We start from the raw sequence: 21,860 nt of genomic DNA on the forward strand, positions 1-21,860 counted from the left end.
ACGAGACCTGACGACTTTTGAAGAATATTGCAGAGATGGGGGAGACCTACCCCGGGTGTTATCTAAAACATATGCTCTACTCCATTCCCCCCCAGAACAACCCGATCTGACGTTCATACAAAAATGGGAAAATTTCTTCTGGCCTTACCCTCTACTTAAACATTTCTGGACGACAGTTCGAACGTTTACTAAAAAATTCACGGATTATCTGATCAGTGATGATCCAGCTTTCATTCTGTTACATGCCACTACAATCCCAATATGGAAATATAAAGTTGATAGTATGACATTTATTTAATGCAGCTAAATCCTGCATTCCATTACTGTGGAAGCAAAGCTTACCTCCAACTATAGGGTTGTGGCTACGCAGAGTGGAGGAGATTAGGAGACTGGAGGATCTTGTTCTTGCAGCGCAAAACAAACAAGAACAACACTCTCTAAGGCATGGACACCCTGGACTATGTTCATATACTCAGCTGAAAGAATAGCAATGTTTGCCACTTGAATTCTAAAACATCGCAGAAGATACTGCACACAGCAAACCTTGGACTACCACCCTCATACCCTACCCTCTCCTCCCCTTCTCCTCACCCCCTCTCGATCTTCCTTACCACCACCCCCCCCCCCCCCTTTTTTTTTTTTTTTTCTCTCTCTCTCTCTCTCTCTCTCTCTCTCTCTCTCTCTCAGAATTCTGAGCCTAGCTGCAGGGGATCGGGTTTGTAAGGGGGGGGGGGGGTCATATCAGGTGTGAGGGACGAAACCAGTGCTGGGGGGGGAGAAGGGGGATAAATGATATACAAAAGAAGAGGGGGGGGGGGGATTGGCGGAAGGTGGAGAGGCTGGGGCCAGGGAAGCAATGGCATGATGAGGGGGGAGGGGGTTCATGTTTCAGCTGAATAACTGATAAGCAGATTGTAATCCGCTGATCAAAGTTATAGGATTGTTCAGCAGAGTATGAACAATTCTGCTATAAGTTTATGGTCACTGAAGTGACCATGAGCTTATAGTAGGAGGAGGAATCCAGTCCATATGTACGGACCTAGGCAGCTGGAAGCAGTGCTGTAGGTCCATACGCAGTATGGACCTGGCAGTAAAATGGTTAAGGGGGAAACCTAACTGGGCATAATTATTACAAAGAATGACACTTGGTAGTGGTGAGTGAGTATGTAATAATCATATGCAGCATTTTATGCTGACCTTTATTAAAAAAAAAAAAAAAATTCTCTTTGCTGGAAATTATAAACTTGAATTGATTTTATTTATTTTTAATTTAATTCTCTTTAAGTATATTTTTCCTTTCTTTTTTGGCAGGCAGGAGTACTTATCGCTTGCAAATGACCTGAAAACCAAAGGGAATGAGTTTTTTAAAGCTGGTCACTACGTGCAAGCACTTGATAAATATCAGCATGCCATTGTTGCTATGTCACAAATTTTGCATCTTGGGTAAGTGTAATAATTTATTACTCCATTTATCATTCAGTGAATTTTTTATTTTAATTTTTTTATTGCTATCTTGGATGACTTCACAAATGAAGTATTTTTTTTTAAGTGCTTGTTTAAACCTGAATACATATTTTAATGCTGAACTACAGGAATTCACCTACTTTGTAAGATGTGCTGACTACGGCTGGGGAAAAAACTTGATTTAAATCTTGAATCGAGTTGAGAGGTCAAATTGATTCAAAATTTCAGCAAATCAATTTTTTGATTTTTTTTTTTTTTTCACTAGGACCAACGCTGACGCCGCGCCGGTCCTGAGGTGCTGCGGGCAGAATTTTTTGGGCAAGGCTCTGGCCAAATCTGCCGGATGCCGCGGACTAGGCTGAAGCCTAAAACTCCTGCTCGCAGCTCCACAGGACCGGCGCAGTTTCCATCCAAAAAAATAAACCTCGATTTGAATCATGAATCGATTTTATTTATTTTTTTGAGCAAATCGCCCAGCTCTAGGCGGAATAACCAGGTCTAGCCCGTAACACTTCTCTTTTTAGAGAGCTGCACCCGGGATCCAGTACTCTTGTTTTTCCAGCCATAAGGTTTTTCTGGTGGGGTCTTTTATGGGTCCAGGAGTGTGGCTCCCCTGATAAAAAGGGGCCCTGGTTCCTGAAGGTTTTTTAAAACTGAGCCCATCGTGAAGGGTGAAGATTGGGTCTGTTGGTTTTACCACAGAAATCCCTACGGCTGGAAAGGTAAGTGGAGATTCTAAGGAATTTTTAAGTTTCTTATGAACTCCTAACTAATATCTTGGAAGAAAACCAGCCTGAAATACTTACTGCTCAGACACAAATAGAACCCGGGCACAGCTAGGGACCATGTATCCACCTAAAAGGACCATGGTTGTCACAGATGTCACAGATAAACTAGCGAAATATCGCCATCAGGAGAAAGAAAAGCAGTCCTAAGATGGCACCGACATGTGCTCAGTGGCGGAGCAACAACATGCAGACACCGCTTAAGTATTGAAGGCCATAGCCACTCTACAAGGGACACTCATCAAGATAATTGACAAGGTAAAAATAGATATATCTTTACTACGCCAAGACTTATCCAAAGCCAAAGACGGGGTCACAGAGGCAGAGACCCACATTGGAGAGTCGGAAGACATATTGCACCCCCTGAAGCACACCGCAGAGGATTTACAATGGCAGCTGCACCAACTACATGCCCATCAGGTCGATATGGAGAATTTGCAACCTCTGGTTCACCGGGCTTCCGGAGAAAATTGAAGGCAACAACCCGGCTAAGTACCTAAAATCCCTCCTGATTAAAACTTTCGGCAGGGAGGTCACACCACATTCCGACGAAGCCCCCACGAGCAGGAGCCCCCGCCCCCCCCCCCCACACTTTTTTTGCAAAGTTCCTTAATTTTAAAGACGGGGATACCATTCTAAGCCCTTGTACACACACTCGGACATTCCAACAACAAAATCTGTCGTATTTTTTTCCGACGGATTTTGGCCGAAACTGGTGTTGCATACACACGGTAGGACAAAGTTGTCGGAAAATCTGATCTTTCAGAACGTGATGACGTTTGTTCGTTACGACGGGACTACGTTGCGGCTAGCTTTGGTCTCATAATTTGATCTGAGCATGCGTGGCACTTTGTCCGATCGGAATTCTCTACTCCGATCGGATCGTGTTGTCGGAACATTTTATATCCAGCTCTCAAACTTTGTTGGTCGGACAAAGTCAGATGGAGCCCACACGCGGTCGGATTATCCGACAACACGGTCTGATCGGACATTTTCCGTCGGAATTTCCTACCGTGTGTACAAGGGCTAAGACTGACCAGGGAACAAGGCAACATTTAAATGGGCAATGGACATGTGGCAGTGTTCCCTGAGTTCTCTAATGAAGTCCAGCGAAAGATCTCAATTCCAAATGTTAAATGGCGCCTGCCGGTGTTGCACCTTAAATATGTTATGCTATTCCCAGACAGATTTAGAGTGAAGGAAGATGGCAGAACAGTTTTTTTTTTTGAGGACCCTGTGGCAGGGCTTGACCAGTGAGGACATGTCCGTATAAACTGACTGTTGGAACAGTAATGATACTTGGAGCTCTCCTATACAGGTCCTGCACCTTGTCCCCTTAAGGACTAAATATCCTGGATGGGACTGAGGACATCTCCTCCCACATAAAGCACTTGGGGGGGGGGCGGAACATCACCAAGTAATCTTGCTCCAAATCCATACGAATAGTGATGTCTCTCCTACCCCTTTTCATGCTGAAATATAACACCCTCTTTCAACTACAGAGAGATTGACTGACTGCCCACATCATACATGCATGATAAGGACCCCTTATCCTTGCAGCAAGAGTCTCGCACAGACGAAGTCTCAAAAGCATCGGACTTCGCCTGTGCACCTACAATGCGATTCACAGTGAAAAATCGCCCCCTTCACTCATTATTGCACTACTTCATACTGGATTCACTGCTCCAAGAAATATAGCTCCAGCTTGTTAGGCTGAATGATTGGTCAATGCTTCCACCAAGTTGGGACAGTGAGGAGCTGGGCAAGAAGGAAAATGCTCCATCATCGGATCGGAGCATTGGGATAATTTTCACCGTTGTGAACAGGTACATATATTAAGGAATATATGCAAAAAGGCACATAGATATTTGCTGTATTTGAATGTAAGTGTGATGTTGCTGACATTATTTTATTGTATGGGCGATGCTCTGCTGGTCTCTATCTATGACAAACATCCACAGGTGCCATGACTACAATTAAATTCTTACCATGGAACTTACAGGGTCTGAGAGATAACATTAAGCGCACTGCAGATATATTGCGGCAGAAGGGCACGTAAGGCAGATTAACGTACCTGTACGTTGCCCTTTAAGAGGCGGCTCATGCGCGCCCTCCCAGGAGCTCAGTGATCGTGGGTCCCACGAACCCGATGTCCGCGGGGATACCCGCGATTGTGTCACGGTGAGGAAGAATGGGGAGGTGCTAATGTAAACACGCATCTCCCCATCCTGCCTAGTGACACTGTTACTGATCAGCTCTCCCTGTAATCAGGAGTGCTGAGCAGTGTCGTGCCACACAGCCCCTCCCCACCACAGTTAGAATCACTCCCTAGGACACTCTTAACCCCTACAGCACCATCTAGTGGTTAACCCCTTTACTGCTAGTGACATTTTTACAGTAATTAATGCAATTTTTTTAGCATTCATCACTGTATTAATGCCAATGGTCCCAAAAAATGTGTCAAAATTGTCCGATGCGCCCGCCATAATGTCGCAGTCACCATAAAATCGCTGATCGCCGCCATTACTAGTAAAAAAAAAAAAATGCCATACAACTGTCCCCTATTTTGTAGACTATAACCTTTTTGCAAACCAATCAATAAATGCTTATTGCATTTTTTTTTTTTTTTTGTTACCAAAAATATATAGACTACGTTTTAAGCCTAAACTGAGGAAAAAAACGTTTTTTTAAATATTTTTTGGGGATATTTATTATAGCAAAAAGTAAAAAATAATGTGTTTTTTCAAAATTGTCACTATTTTTTTGTTTATAGTGCAAAAAATAAAACCCATAGAGATGCTCATATAGCACCAAAAGAAAGCTCTATTTGTGGGGGGAAAAAAGGAGATTAATTTTGTTTGGGAGCCACGTCGCAGGCCCATGCAATTGTCAGTTAAAGCAACGCAATGCCAAATCGCAAAAAAAAGTGCTCTGCTTAGGAATGGGGTAATTTCTTCTGGGGCTAAAGCAGTTAAAAGCACAGAAAGCAGACGTTATGGTACTGGTAGAGACCCATATTACTGGCCACTTACAAACTGCATTAAAACGCCCCTGGATAGGATGGGCATACCACAGCAAATCTATCCAAAGGGATTACTATACTAATAGAGATAGAGATATAGAGATATATATATATATATATATATATATATATATATATATATATATATATATATATATATATATATATATATATATATATATATATATATATATATATATATATATATAATATATGTATTCTCTCACAAAACCCCGTTACATAACACCACGGTGGTGTGGATGGGGGACTTTAATACAACGAATCCCTCATTAGACCGACCGATACACAGTGACCGGAGACTGAGAGCCACCGCAGACCCAGGCGCACACTGACCGAAGTCTGGAGACATTACAACCCCACAATAAGAGCATGTACTGTATGTGCCATTCCACCAGTCATAACACTATGTCTAGAATAGATTTTATATTGATCTCCAAAGCCTTTTTGCCTATGGTTACAGGCTCAGGGTTTACACCCAGGGCTCTGTCAGGCCATCTGCCTTGCTGGATGATGGCATCCCTACGAATTGCACCTCCCGCACAAGTATGGAGACTTAACCCCTACTGACTGTCAACACTCATGGATCATGATTCCGTGGTAAGAGAGATGCAATTCTTCTTGGACAGGACTCACGACCTCGATCTCAACTAAACTCACAATAGGACAAATCTAAAATGCATGTTCCCAGGATTATTCCTACCAGAATAAATAGATGTAAACAGACCTCTAGGCTTATACTACTGTCATCAGATCAGCTGCAGGAACTAGAAACTACCTATAACTCACACCTCCACCTCTGAAAACTTTAACAACGTTAAACTTCAGACTCGCTTGGTTACACAAATGAAACAACTAGAGGCACCCATAACTACACAGGACATCACTGATGCAATTGCCCAACTAGCCAAATCTAAGGCACCAGGGATGGACGGTTTACCACTGGAATTCTATGCAACATACTCAGACTTACTGGTCCCTAAGCTTAAGACCCTCTACCAGTCCATTTTTGACCTAAATACCCTCCCCTCATCTATGCAGGAGGCCCAAATCATAGTACTTCCTAAACAAGCAAAATACCCCCAATACCCTGAATCCTACATACCCATATCACTACTCCCAGTAGATCTCAAAATACTAGCTAAACTACTTGCCTCCAGACTGAATATAGTTATATTTTGATCCATCAGGATCAAACAGGCTTTATGCCTGGGAAGAATACGGCCATGAATATTAAAAGATTATATATGAACATTCAGGCGAAACATGACAACTCCGTGACCAGAGTGGTAGTGACACTAGATAGGGTCAAAGCCTTTGATTCAGTAGAATGGCTATACCTCTGGGAATGCCTGCATAACTACAGATTTGGCCCACAGTTTATAAAATGGGTACAACTTCTGTATCAGACACCCAAAGCAAAAATATTTTGTGAATGGCTGGCTTTCAAATCAATTCCCACGCCAGAGATATCCTCTTTTTTTTTTTTTTGGCACACTCCCTTTTAACATCCCCTTAAAGGTCTTCAAGAAAATGAAAGGCATTCTAAACTCATTTGTATGGGGGAACAGTAGGCATAAATCAACCTGGCACATTCTAAAGAATCTCACAGATATTGGAAGTGTCTCCCTTCCAGGTCTACAAGACTATTTAGCATCTCAGCTCTCACATATATCACTTCATTTCTACTGAACTGCAGCGATATAGATCCCTGGATGTGACAAACCTAAACACCCAGCCTATACACCGCTCCAAGCTATTCTTAGAGCGAAGCAAACAAACAAAAAAAACTTTTTGATACAGCACAAGAATACTATTGCACCACCAGACATAACAGCCAAATGCCTGAACTAGAATTGATACCAGACTTGAAAAATTGGGCCCTGCATGGAATAATATTCCTACACCAAATATTATCAAACTCTCAGTTAAAACCATTGCAAACACTAAAAGAGGAATACAAACTCCCGCATCATCTAACATTTACATCTAACATTTAAATACCTACAACTCACAAATGCAATAATGTCACAGTTGCCAAATATAGAGATAGAAATGGAACCCCCTCCGGTAGTGAATATAGTCTTAGGTGAAGGACCCTCTAAACTCGTATCTAACCTCTATTCCACACTCAGACTAAAAAGCAGGATAGCAATCACCCAAAATCGCATGGGAACAAGCCGTAGGACCAATTGAAGATGCAGACTGGGATGAAATACTAGGAGTCAAGACTGTATCCCCTAAATTATCAGGCTGACACTGTATATTATACACACAGCTTATTTAACCCCGCTAAGAATGACCAAAATTCAACGCACATTTAACCTGTTATATACCGGGTGTTTGGCCATTCCAGGCACCTTCTATCATTTGATATGGAGCTGCCAAAATATACAGACTTATTGGACACGTCACTCACTTTTTACACAATATCAAATGTCTTTTGGGGTTGCTGCCTGATGCAGCCAATACACTGATATGGAAGAAAGATGTTAAGATTGGGGGAGGGGATTTTCTTCCAAAAAAATTCCCCACCTGGACAAAGTTCTCCGCCTCTCCCTGGATAGGGGGAAGCCGCAACGATTGGCGATGCCGCTCCATTTTCACCGCCCTGGCACAGCGTTTTTTTTTGTTTTGTTTTTTTAACCAGGTCTCCTCCTCGACACCCCCCATTCCCACCAAACACGGTGTTCATGTCGGATTGGGGGCCCGCGTGGGAAAGATGCTTGTTTGAAGAGAGAGGGGGGTGTGAAGTGACAGAGCCGGCGGGACTTAGCGTGGCATTGGCGGATGGCAACATGCAGAGCGGGAGTATGTTTTAAAAGGTCAATTTTTGCTGGCTGCAGCTATCTGGGGTACACGAGAAAAAAGGGGCATGTAAGAGGCTTGGTGACGCAGGTATTTCCTTTAACACATTTACTGAAAGCATCAGGCTGAGCGTTAATAGCAGTGGCAGTTGCTGGACTATTGCTCAAGCAGTGGATGCAGTTTCTTCTGGTAGTACCTCTGCATTTGTGCATCGGGCTATAGTCAGAAGAGGGGTGGGGTAGAAACACCCCAAAAAAGGGCACAAGAGGGACTCCTTCAAGCTCAAAAAAGCCCTCATCTCTACAATAGCATCCTCCCCTGAGAGATCTGAAATGGCTGGTCAGAGTAAGCCATCAGGTGTTACAACTGTTCCCAACACTGCAGCCCCTGTCTGTCTGAAGTTTTTTCCTCAACCATATTGGGATTGGAGCAGAGGTTAGCAGCTTTTAATCGCATCCCAGAGTGGGACTAAGCACGATAGGTCCCCTTCCATTACCCAAACTGAGGACCCGGGGTTGGGAGATGATTAATTTTTCTCAGGGGATCGGGAAGAGGCTGGTGACTCCTCTTCTGAGGTGTCAAATGCAGAAGGGTCAGGTTCACGATCTGAAAAATTGATGGTACAATCTCTTACTGAATTGCTTTGCTCCACATTTATGCTACCCTTAACTGAGTCGGTTGATAAACTCTTGTTTGGGTGTGCTAAAGCCTCCCCAAGCTGTGCATGCTATTCATTGCTGGAAAAACATATGTATTCTGTGTGGGATCACCCAGAAAAGCATTTTTATCCTCCTAAAAAGTTTTCAAAACGTTATCCTATGGAGGAAAAGTTAATTTAAGAAATGAGAGACACCAACAATTAACGCTGCTATATCCTCTGTGAATAAAAGTTCGACTTGTCCAGTAGACAATGCTCAAATGCTTAGGGATCCAATGGATAAGAAGTTGGAATTCCTATATAAGAACACTTTTTTTTTCTCTGGCAGGTTCAGTAACTCAGCCTGCTCTGGCAGCAATTAGTGTATGTCAATTCTTGAGAGACCAGTTTAAACAGGTACTCAAGATTATTCCTGATCAGCAGGCCCAAGATTTGGCTGAGCTACCAGGGGTGTTACATTTTGCAATAGACGCTATGAAAGATTCTATTTTCCAGACCTCACACCTTACGCTTAAGCTGGTGCATATGCGTAGAATACATTAGTTGAAAAATTGGTCAGCCAAAGCGCCATGCAAAAAGCTCCTGGCTAGTTTTCCTTTTTGCGGTGAACGGCTGTTTGGTGATGATCTGTATAAGTACATCCCAAGAATTTCTAATGGGAAAAGTACCCTTTTGCCAGTAAGGAAAAGGTGTAGGCGTATTTCATTCAAACAAGCCTCTTCTCCAGTGCCAGGAGCATCAGCCTCCAGACAGTCACGACGGCCTCCGCTGTCAAATTTCAAGTGGTAAACCTCAGGGTCAATCCTAGGGACAAAAGAAGTCCTGGGGAAGGAAACCTACAAAACAAAATACTAAAGCCAACTTATGAAGGGGCTCCCCCCGCTCGCTCGAGTGGGGGGGGGGGAGGCTTCTGCAGTTCTCGAGGGTCTGGCAAGAAGAGTGTCCAGACAAATGGGTGGCTTCCTTAATAACTCTAGAATACAAACTAGAGTTCCGAAAGTCCCCATCTCGTTTTCTCAGATCAAACGTTCTCAGGGATCCAGAGAAAAAGAAGACTCTCTTTCAGGCATTGGACCATCTTTTTTTCCCAAAACGTGATATCTGTAGTCCCCATGAAAGTGCAGGGATTGGGGTTTTATTCAAACCTTTTCATGGTACCAAAACCAAATGGAGATGTCAGACCCATCCTAGATCTCAACAATCTAAAACATTTTGTGAATATCCGCTCTTTTCGCATGGAGTCAATCCAATCAGTAGTCCCCATCCTACAAGGAGAACTTCTGGCGTCAATCGACATCAAGGATGCATACTTCAATATGCCGATTTTCCCCGCTTACCAGAAATATCTATACTTCGAAGTAGAAAATCTTCATTTTCAGTTTGTAGCTCTGCCTTTTTGGTATAGCTACTGCACCTTGAGTGTTTACAAAGGTCCTGGCCCCTCCTCTAGCCAGATTAAAGGCCCAAGGTATAACGATTATAGCGCACCTAGATGATCTGCTCTTGATAGACCAGTCAGTAGCCCGCTTAGACCAAAATATAGTCACTACAATCAACTACCTGGAATACCTAGGTTGGATTCTCAACCTAGAGAAATCTTCCTTAAAACTATCAAGGAGGTTGAAATACTTGGGTCTGATCCTAGATGCAGCTCAGAAGAGAGTATTCTTACCCCAGGCGAAGATCGGTGCCATAAGGGAGCTGATTCAGATAGTCAAGGCAAAGAATCCTTCTATTCGACTTTGCATGAGGTTGTTGGGAAAGATGGTGGCTTCATTTGAGGCCGTTCCTTATGCTCAGTTTCATTTGAGACTGCTGCAAAACAGTATCCTATCGGCTTCGAACAATAAGGTCCAAACTCTAGATTTCCCAATGTTTGTTTTCAAAGGTGCGCCAGAGCCTCAGTTGGTGATCGATATGTCCAAGAATCTGCAGAGGGGAAAATCCTTCCTACCAGTTACCTAGAAGGTGGTAACAGATGCCAGCCTTTCTGGTTGGGGAGCTGTCCTGGAAGAGGCGACTGTCCAAGGGAAATGGTCCAGATCAGAAATGACCTTGTCCCTCCATATTCTAGAGATTCGGGCAGCGCGCTTGGTCACGAGGGCCTGGATGTTCAGGTTACGGAGTTGTCCTGTCAGGCTCCAGTCCGACAATGCCACAGCAGTGCCCTATATCAATCGCCAAGGGGGCACGGGAAGTCATGCGGCCCAGAGAGGTGAAACGTATCCTAACTTGGGCAGAAAACAATGTACCTTGCCTCGATAGTCTTCATTCCAGTAATGGAGAATTGGCAGGTGGACTACTTGAATCGCCAGCAGTTGTTCCAGGGAGAATGGTCCCTTCTCCCCGTTATCTTCCTGGCAATATGTTAAAGATGGGGGATTCTGGACGTAGATCTGTTTGCGTCCAGGTTCAAGAAAAAGATCAACAACTTTGTGTCGAGGACAAAAGATCCACTAGCTTGCAGAACAGGTGCCTTGATATTCCCGTGGAATCCGTTTTCACTGATTTATTCATTCCCTCCTGTTCTGCTGCAGGAAGGGTAATCGGTAATTCTTGTGGCCCAGGAGATCTTGGTATGCAGAGATCATAAAGATGGCGGTAGGGGACTCATGGTCCAGTATTCCATCCTATCTTACAAACGCTAAATTTAACGGTTTGGCTATTGAGACCCACATTCTGAAGAAGCGTGGGCTGTCAAGTTCAGTGGTATCAACCTTGGTTAATGCAAGGAAGCCAGCCTCCAGAATCGTATATTAGAGTCTGGAAGGCATATGTCTCCTGGTATGAATCCAGGGGTTAGCACCCCAGGAAGTATGTCATATGTAGAATCCTTGACTTTCTACAAATGGGGTTAGAAATGAAGCTGGCCTTTAGTACTGTCAAAGGCCAGGTCTCTGCTTTTTTGGTGTTATTTCAGTAACCACCTGCTTCGCATTCTTTGGTTCGTAACTTTATTCAGAGGGTAATGTGGCTTAATCCTCCGGCTAGGTCACCCCTGAACCCTAGGGACTTGAATTTAGTTCTGTTAGCGTTACAGAAACAGCCTTTTGAGCGAATACGAGATTCCCTTTGTCCTTTTGACAAGGAAACTAGTTTTGGTAGCCATATCTTCTGCAAGAAGGGTATCAGAGTTGGCTGCTCTTTCTTGTATAGAGCCATATTTAATTATTCACCAGGATAAGGTAGTATTGCATCCTCATCCTAACTTTCTACCAAAGGTAGTGTCAAGTTTTCATTTAAACCAAGATATTGTTCTACCTTCATTTTTTTTCCAGAACCTGGTTCTACGGAAGAAACGTCACTACATTCCCTTGTGTGGTGAGAGCCGTCAAGGTTTACTTGAAGGCGATTGCTCAGATTCGAAAGACGGTTTTGTTTGTATTGCCTGATGGTCCTAAAAGAGGACAGGCAGCATAGAAATTTACTATTTCTAAATGGATTTGACAAGTAGTTGTTAAAGCTTATGGTTTAAAGGGGAAGATTCCACCTTTTCAAATCAAAGCGCTCTCCACAAGGGCAAGGCTGTAACTTGGTCTTCATTCTATACATTTACCAGATTCTATCAGGTGAGCTTGAGGTTATTAACTTTTGGGCGTAGTGTGCTTCAGGCAGCAGTAGAAGTCCTCTAGTCTCATGGTGACCTACTTTTGTTGTCTCCCTCCCTCCCCTCAGTTGGCATTGCTCTGGGACATCCCACATAGTAATTACTATGGCTCTGTATCCAGTGATGTACGATTAAGAAAATAGGATTTTTATAACAGCTTACCTGTAAAATTATTTTCTTTGAAGTACACTGAGGTCCCTCCCCTCTTTCTGGTATTCATGTGTATTGCTTTGCTACAAAAACTGAGGTGCTCCCAGTAGTGGGAGGGTTTATATAGGGAGTGGATTTCCTGTCTTGGGGTGTGCCAGTGTCCCATTACCTGAATGTGGCCTATAACCCACATAGTAATTACTGTGGCTCTGTGTCCCATGATATACTTGGATTTTACAAGTAAGCTGAAATAAACCCCTATTTTTCGGCAAAAATACCCACCTGACAATCATTCTTGCATCTTGTAAGAACCTCTTGCATGCTAACCCATGATCTGTCCATGCCATAATATGCATATTTGCACAATGTCAAAATATCCCTCTGTCACATCTATACTCTGCTGTTTCAAAAGCATGAACTGCCAGAACAGCCACCATCCTCTTTAAGCTTTTAGGTACTCTCCTGTTTTGCATTGGTCCTATCCTGATAAAAGTAATCATGCCCATTACAGGACCTGTATAGCTTCTCACCACGATAATTTCTCCAAGTCTTAGCTCAAAGAAACCTCTGCTTGCACAGCTTGACTTTATGGGGACTACCCTATTATGCAATCAAAGGTATAGTCTACACTTTCCTGTCACCACTCTTGCATTACTTGCCAAGGGACACATTTCACGGGTTTTTCCTGGATGGACATTTTCAATAATGATGTCTGCTTATTTTTTTGGGGGTCACACCGACCATACTGCACTCGGGGCATTTGGTAGCTCTTGGGGTATGAGGGCACAAATCTTAAGCTGTGCCATTGTCTAGTAAGTATTTTCAGCTGTCCAGGTTTTTTCAAATCTTGCAGTAGCTTTACTCTGCAAAGACTTTTTCAAGCTTCTAGCGTGTGAGACAAACTTATGAAGCTCATATTTGGTTGTTTTCTCTAAACCAAAACCTCTATATTTAATTGGATTGTCAGGGGGTAATTTTTTTTTTTTTTTTTTTAAGAATTTGAAGTGCGTATAGGCTCTCCAGTTCATGGTTCATGCTTCAGTCCTCACCAGATTATGTAGATTAAAGCAGAAAAGACAGATCTAGTCTATTACCGAATGCACGTATTTATTAAAACCCAGCTTAAGATACACTTAAAACATTAAAAACAATAAGCTTGAGTAATCATATCCAGCTCGCCACCTCACAAGGAGCGAGTACAACATCACAAAGCTCAGTTCCTCCCCTAGAACCGTATCACCAAATGATGGGCTTCTTCAGTAGGTGGAGCTAAAAGCTTCTAGGTGACATTAAAATAGCTAATACTACATCTCCATAGTAACTATACATCAATCAAGCAGAAACCAGACGTAAACACCACTCCCATATCCTCCTGTCCCCAGACTAAAGAAAACAAAACATGTTTATCTGCCGGAGATACCTCACCACGAGTACAAAATTTAAAAAAAAATATATTATATTATTTATTTTAAGCAAAAATTTCATATATTGAGGATAACTATAAAGGGATGGTGGAAATGATATGAATACTCCCGATTACTGCAGTACATGATTATAAAATTTCTTTAGTATAAAATCGCATATAAAAATGGGTCGCATATATAAACAAAACTATTACATCAAAATGTGATTAAACCTTAAAAGACAGTGGACTAAAGGTAAGATCATTGCTTTTGAAGAAAATTTTTAATAACGTTGTAAACTTTGTTTGCTTCAAATAACGTAATCAATCGAAAATATTAGAATTTAACAACACTCAGCTTAGCCACTAAGACTCGAGCAGACCCAGCATATTTAGCTTAGCCATTTTCTTACATCTTCCCTTGGACTATTCCAAAGGGACCCAACACATAAATCGGTCACAATATGGGGGGAGGGGGGGTTTGGAAGTGGCGCTTCTTGTGGTGTATCTTTTCTGTGGACTTGTGAGGTAAAGGGGGGGGCCTAAAAAGGTTACCCCCTTTTTTCCCACATTCTCATTCCCCCAGAGTTTTTTTGGAACTTTGTGAAATTCTTCCCTCAAAGTAACATTAGGATGCTAGCTCAGAAGCTTTCCCTCATTGCGCTGGGGTACCATTTGCCCTTCTCCTTTTTTTACTGAAGAGCAGTCGCGAAGCTAACTGCAATGGTAATCTCTTTCTATCATTTAGGACTGATATTCAGGACTATAAGCACTTATGTTTTCTTTCAAGGTAACTGGACTATCTAAAATAAGTAAAGCATTCCCATTTTACCATTGTGAGAAATTACAACCATTTGTTTTTCTGAATCTTCTTTCAGCAGAGAAGTGACTGCAAAGGGAATGATGGGTGAGCTCATATCTCCCACTGCAACCTCACAACACAACAACTCGCCAGATGTCTGACACTGCAGTAAAGTAGGCCGAGCAGTTTGGGCCAAACAAAAGTTTGGCTAACACCCAAATTGGCAGGGCGCTCAATATTCACCCGCTGAGCTCCCCCCAGGGCACTGCACAGTGTGTCCGCTCCCCCCAATTCATAGCAGGCTCTTTGGGTCTGGTGTGAATTTTAAAGTAGGGAACCTCTTAAAATACAGCATGGTGTCCACCAAAATCCATACCAGACCCTAATTTGAGCATGCAGACCAGGAAAGGTGGGGAGGAGGCAACAAGCAAGAGTCACCCCTCCTCAACCTTACCAGGCCACGTACCACATACAAGGCACAGCAGTGCATTTTTATAGAACCGATCGCTGTATAAGTGTATAAAAATCTGCAGAAAAGCTGATGGTGTATGGGGTCTAAGAAAGGCAAATTCCGCTGTCCATTTGGGATCGTTAAACTGTTACTGGTTTGCCTTTTTCTGTCATTATTTATGGAATGGCAACTTTGAATTTAAAATCTGTTGCAGCACCTTCACGCGACTCAGCCATTGCATATCACTGGGACCTTTATCGTATATAGTTTCAAGAACATTTTAGAACTGCTGGTGATACAAACTCTTTGCCTGGACGAAGTTCACAATCTCAGTGAAAACTTTCATTGCATTGTCAAATCCTAGGGATTTTGCACACTGATATTCCTGCTGAATAATGCAATGGTAGGAGATAATTGGAGAATTTGTATTCTTCTCTTAAAAGTACCACAAATCCAGAATTCTTGCTGATCAAACTCGGGGCTTCATCTGTCGCCACTCCTACGAGATCTTGGATACTCACCTGGTGTTTTCAGAGGGTAGCTTTGGTTGCATTGAAAATATTGACTCCCCTCGTAGTCCCTTTCAGTGGACACAGTGCTAAAAATTCTTCCAACGCTTCTAACTTGTCGTCCACTCCACAAATGAAAATGGCGAGTCGAACAGTGTGGGATTTATTTACTAAAGCTGAAGAGTGCAAAATCAGGCTCACTTCTGCATAGAAACCAATGAGCTTCCAAGTTTTAGTGTCAAAGCTTAATCGAACAAGCTCTGGTTAGAAACTGATTGACTACCATGCAGAGCTGCATCAGATTCTGAGTGTAAGAGTTTTAGTAAATCTACCTCTATCTGTTAAGTCTGTGCTTTCATCCAGTGTTAAAGAATAACAAGAAACCTTTCAGTTTCTTCACATTTTCAGCCAATTCCTCTACTCTTCCTGTGACTCTGTCTAGATCGGCTTATTATTTTGAAGGCATCAATCTTCTTAAACCTTTTGTTAACCCCCCCAAAAAAAATGGATTGTGTTCCCTTAAAGCATGTTTATACAGCACAGTGCTTGTGCTGTGTAATTTGGCCCCCTGAAATACCTGCCTGGCTATACCCTTCCCCCTGTGCGCAGACTCCGATATTTCAGGGCTGCTGAGCCCCGACACCGGAGTCAGCGTACGTGCCTCCGTCATACACATTCCGCTCTCCTGTGTCTCCTTTGTTCTCAACCCCCCCCATCTGCTCTTACCAGTGTAATGTAAAAAAACTACCCATTTGTACCTAAATATGAGCGCTACGTTCAGCTGATTGTTGGAGAGAAGTGAGCTGACAAATCAGCTGAGCGTAGGGAGCCGAGCTTATGTAGGTACAGATCGCCAGATTTTTTTACATTACACCGGCACAAGGACATTTATTATAGTACAGAGATGATGGGAGTTTTTTTGTAAAAGTGGGTTAACAACCACTTCAGCCACCATTAACCACCACTAACTTCAACCCCAGAAGATTTTACCCCCTTCCTGACGAGCACTTTTTACGATTTGGCACTATGCCATTTTAACTGACAATTGTGCGGTCATGCAATGCTGTACCCAAAATAAATTTTCATCCTTTTCCGCCCACAAATGGGGCTTTCTTTTGGTGGTATTTGATCACCTCTGCGGTTTTATTTTTTGTGCTATAAACAAAAAAAACGTCAATTTTGAAAAAGAAAACGATTTTTTTTCTTTTTTGCTATAATAAATATCCCCAAAAATGTTTTTAAAAAACAAATTTCTTCATCAGTTTAGGCCAATATATATTCTTCTACATATTTTTGGTAACAAAAATGCAATCATCGTATATTGATTGGTTTGCACAAAAGTTATATCGTCTGTAAATTATAGGAAAGATTTATGGCATTTTTAAAATTATTTTTATTTTTTTACCGATGATGCCGATGTAAACAGCATCTAGTTCTGCCTAGCAACATGTGATACGGATCTCTGTTCCCTGTGATTGGAGCAGAGATCAGTGATCTGTAAGTCACCCCCACAGTTTGAAACACGCCCCTAGGACACACTTAACCCCTACTCCCACCTCCTGGTTAACCCCTTCACTGCCAGTGTAATTTACACAGGAATCTATGCATTGTATAGTACTGATTGCTGTATAAATGACAGTGGTCCCAAAAATGTGTCAAAAATGTCTGATGTGTGCGCCATAATGTCGCAGTCCCAATAAAAATCCCTGATCGCCGCCATAACTAGTAAAAAAAAAAATTATTTAAAAAAATGCCATAAAACCATCCCCTATTTTGTAAATTCTATAACTTTTGCGCCAACCAATCAATAATCTCTTATTGGAATTTTTTTTTTTTTTTTTACCAAAAATATGTAGAAGTATACGTATCGGCCTAAACTGAGTAAAAAAAATGTTTTTTTTATTTATTTTTTGGGGATATTTATTCTAGTAAAAAAAATGCTTTTTTTCACAATTGTTGCTATTTTTTTGGTTTATAGCGCAAAAAATAAAAACAGAGGTGATCAAATACCACCAAAAGGAAGCTCTATTTGTGGGGGAAAAAAATGTCAATTTTGTTTGGGAGCCACGTTGCACGACCACGCAATTCAGTTAAAGCGGCGCAGTGCCGAATCCCACAAAGTGCTATTTTCTTGGGCCAGCAATATGGTCCGGGGCTTAAGAGGTTAATAAAAAAACTGACTTCAATCTTCACTTCTCAGGATTCCTGCAGGTATCTGTCCCAGGCTGTTGCTGTCCCAGGCGGAGTGCCTTTGGTATCGCATGTGACAGGAGCCAGTGCTATACCGGCAGCATCGGCTCCACTCTCTACTGCAGCTGCATGCTTTGTGTACTGCCGTCTTCGTTTTTGCCACAGATGCTCTGGGAACCCAAGATCTGGGTTTACCGACAGGCCATCGCAGAGCAGGATGTCGTGGGCCACATCCAGAGGGTGCAGCGGGCCAGTGGTTGGAGACACAGACACACACACACAGACACACACACACAGACACACACACACACACACAGACACACACACACACACACAGACACACACACACAGACACAGACACACACACACAGACACAGACACACACACACAGACACAGACACACACACACAGACACAGACAGACACACACAGACACAGACAGACACACACAGACAGACAGACACACACAGACAGACAGACACACACACAGACAGACAGACAGACACACACACACACACAGACAGACAGACACACACACACAGACAGACAGACAGACAGACACACACAGACAGACAGACAGACAGACAGACACACACAGACAGACAGACAGACACACAGACAGACAGACACACACACACACACAGACAGACAGACAGACAGACACACACACAGACAGACAGACAGACACACACAGACAGACAGACAGACAGACACACAGACAGACAGACAGACACACAGACAGACAGACAGACACACAGACAGACAGACAGACACACACACAGACAGACACACACACAGACAGACAGACACACACAGACAGACACACACACACACAGACAGACACACACAGACAGACAGACAGACACACACACACACACACAGACACACACACACAGACACACACACACACACTATTGCAGATATTAGAAAATGTGCTCACGCAAAATGTGAGTCCCATATATTGTGCAATCACCCAAATAGTGTCCATATACGTATTTCCACATATAATCAAAACATTCATAAAGATAATGAGAAATCCACTTTTCCAACACCGAGTATTCAGAACTCCGAGATCTATGCTCCCCAAGTGTACTCTCAAAATGCTTACCGGATCTCAATCACCACTAAGCTATAATGGTCATAATGTACCCAAAGGGTTAATGACTTCTGTGGGTTAAATGCATCCAAAAACTGAAACTTTCCACCATGGTACCCACACACTGGATCTGTTCTTTCCATTGAAAAAAGTATCATCTCAATAGGCTATTACCGCTAAAAGTACCATTTATTTTAAAAGCAAAGTGCATACGTACTTACAAAGAATTTTCATATGGTAATCATCACAGATAATCCTACTAAACGCCATCTGCCTGGTGTCTGGAAGCTGTGTGTGGTGATGTAACGCCTGTAGGCCCTATCATAGGAGCTCTCTAGTATTTTGGATGTCGGCACTACAAAATTCTATTAATAGTGGACAAACAATGTATTTTTATCATGCCCCATCATGTGTCTAAACGTAGAGACCACAATTTGACATACCGCATGGTTATTATTGCTAGTAAGGGGTACATGCTTGCGAATGTAAACGCTCAAAAATGTATTAAAGTAGAAGTAAACTAACTCTAAACCAGGGGTGCCCAACCGCTGCGCCATCCGATGCAGCCTGCAATGTCTTGCTCTGAGATGGCGGGTCGGCAAGCCCAGATCGTGGGTTCCGGACCCGCCATCTCCGAGCATTAGTGCGAAGAATGCAGTCTCTGCTAGAGGAAGCAGAGCTGATGCTTCCTGTATAGCAATGGCTCCTTCACAGGCGAAGTGATACCAAATGTACTCCGCATGTGACAGGAAGCATCGGCTCTGCTCTCTATTGCAGCTGAATGTTTGTGTCAAAATTATGCTTGAGGAGGGCGGGTGGGGACACGGGAACCCGCGATCTGGTACCAGCCAACAGTACCAGTCATCAGTACCAGTACCAGTACCAGCCAGCAGTATAAACCAGCAGTATAAGTACCAGCCAGAAGTACCTACCAGCAGTACCAGTACCCATCATCCTTACCCGCCAGCAGTACCAGTACCAGCCAGCAGTACCAGCACCTGTCAGCAGTATCCACCGGCAGTACCAGCCAGCTTCAGAAATCCTGAGGAAGAAGTGAAAATTGAGGTCAGTTGAGGAGCAGATAAATCGCTGTGCATCAGTGTGAAAGCAGCCTTAGGCCCCTTTCACATGATAGGTCCGCCTGTCTGTTTTTTCAGGTGGACTCAAATGTACTCTCCATTCACCTCTATAGAGTGGCAGATGTAAACGGACTCGTGTACCGTTAACACCCGTCTATCTGCAAGCCGATCTCCTTAAAAAACAAAAAACAAAAAAAAAAAAACCCAGAAGGGGATCTTCTGTCTGGGTGAATCGGAGGTCCCATTGGGTAGAGCGGGTTGCATCTGTGTCTGCTCTACATATGCAGAGTGGACACAGACCTGCCATCCCCCCTTTACGCTCATTGTGGCCCGCGACCGGTTACTAAGTCAATAAAGTGGCCCTCGTTCCTCAAAAGGTTGGGGACCCCTGCTCTAAACCTACTCTCAACCACATTCTAAGCCTAATCTATCTAGCCCTGTAACGAAAAAAATCGCTATACCTGCATATTCTGCAGTCATGTGACCGCAACAAAAATGATAAAAAAAAATAATAATTTAAGCAACAGAGTAAAAAATAAAATAAAAATTAATAATTTAAAAAAGTAAATCAAAGTGCCCCTGTGCTTGCTTGCAAAGGCAAATGCGTGCTTTGGTCCCGCACACACGCAAACCGCAATCCTTACACACATGTGAGGTATCACCACGTACCTCAGATCATGGGCAGTAATGACATGTTTGGTATCTATTTATTTGGTGACTTTCTATTTTACAAAAACTGAGTTTTTTGTTTTTTGTTATATATATATATATATATATATATATATATAAAATGTTTGTCGGTTCTAAGTAATTTTCTAGCAAAAAATGCTGATTGTTACACGTGACCAAAATTGTGCCAGAAAAGGCTTGAACTGGAAGTAAAGTAGAACTATAGTATAAGAAAAAAATTTCTTACATTTTGGATATAGTAAGGGAGGTTTTTAACCCCTGTTGGGTTTTCTTCTGCCGTCTATGTCCCATTGGGGAGATTTGCCTTCACTTCCTGCCCCATAGCCAAAACAGAAGTGTCGGGAAATCCCTGTAAATCTGAGAAATTCTTTGGTACCTCCAAGGTGACCAGGGCTAGTGTCCCCATTGGAAGATTTCCCCTCTATTACTTTTCTGGGCACAACCTAAAGTTTAGGATTTTCTTTGACTTTCAATAATAATGGTAAAGAGTAAAAATAGGGAGGGTAGGTCTTCCTAACAGGGACACAGTGTGAAATAAAAACCTGACAGGTTTTCTAATCTGTTTTAACTCTAGCCTAGCACAACAAATAAGTTTTACTGTTAGTTATAATTAAAGGGGTTGTAAAGGTACATGTTTGTTCACCTTAATGCATTCTATGCATTAAGGTGAAAAAACATTGGACAATGGCGGCCCCTCCAGCCCCCTCCCCCGTTTTATTTACCTGACCCCTCAAAAGTCCCGCACTTGCCCCCAACATCCTACTCGCCGCTCAGCCTGGCCGTTGATTGGCTACAGTGGATGGATTGAAAGCAGCGCAGCCATTGGCTCGCGCTGCTTTCAATCACATCCAATGACGTTGGGGCCGAGTGATACAGTTGGTGGCTATGGCCGTCGGCCGTATCACAGGAATGCGCCCACAAGCACTCCACACCATGCGAGGGAGCTCGCATGAATGTGTTGAGCCCTTGCGGGGGGAAGGGGAGGGCCGAGACAGCCACCGAGGGACCCCAGAAGACCAGGTTCGGGGCCACTCTGTGCAAAACGGGCTGCACAGTGGAGTTAAGTATAACATGTTTGTTATTTATTTTTTGTTATGACTGTTTTTTGTTCCAGTTAGGGAGACGTTCTC

General features: G+C 42.9%; 1 protein-coding gene across 4 annotated transcripts in view; it reads left to right on the plus strand.

The window, feature by feature from the left end:
- The window catches only part of TRANK1 (tetratricopeptide repeat and ankyrin repeat containing 1), a 389,483-nt gene that overhangs the window by 48,726 nt on the left and 318,897 nt on the right, over window positions 1-21,860 (plus strand). For all 4 annotated transcript variants that reach the window (XM_077491750.1, XM_077491748.1, XM_077491751.1 and 1 more), the window contains one exon: window positions 1,312-1,443. In XM_077491750.1, the coding sequence (XP_077347876.1) occupies window positions 1,312-1,443 (132 nt within the window). The remainder of the gene's footprint in view (window positions 1-1,311; window positions 1,444-21,860) is intronic.

This window comes from Lithobates pipiens, unplaced genomic scaffold (genome assembly GCF_037356315.1).
Source record: "Lithobates pipiens isolate NorthernLeopardFrog02 unplaced genomic scaffold, aLitPip1_a1.2 Scaffold_19, whole genome shotgun sequence".
NCBI lineage: Eukaryota > Metazoa > Chordata > Amphibia > Anura > Ranidae > Lithobates > Lithobates pipiens.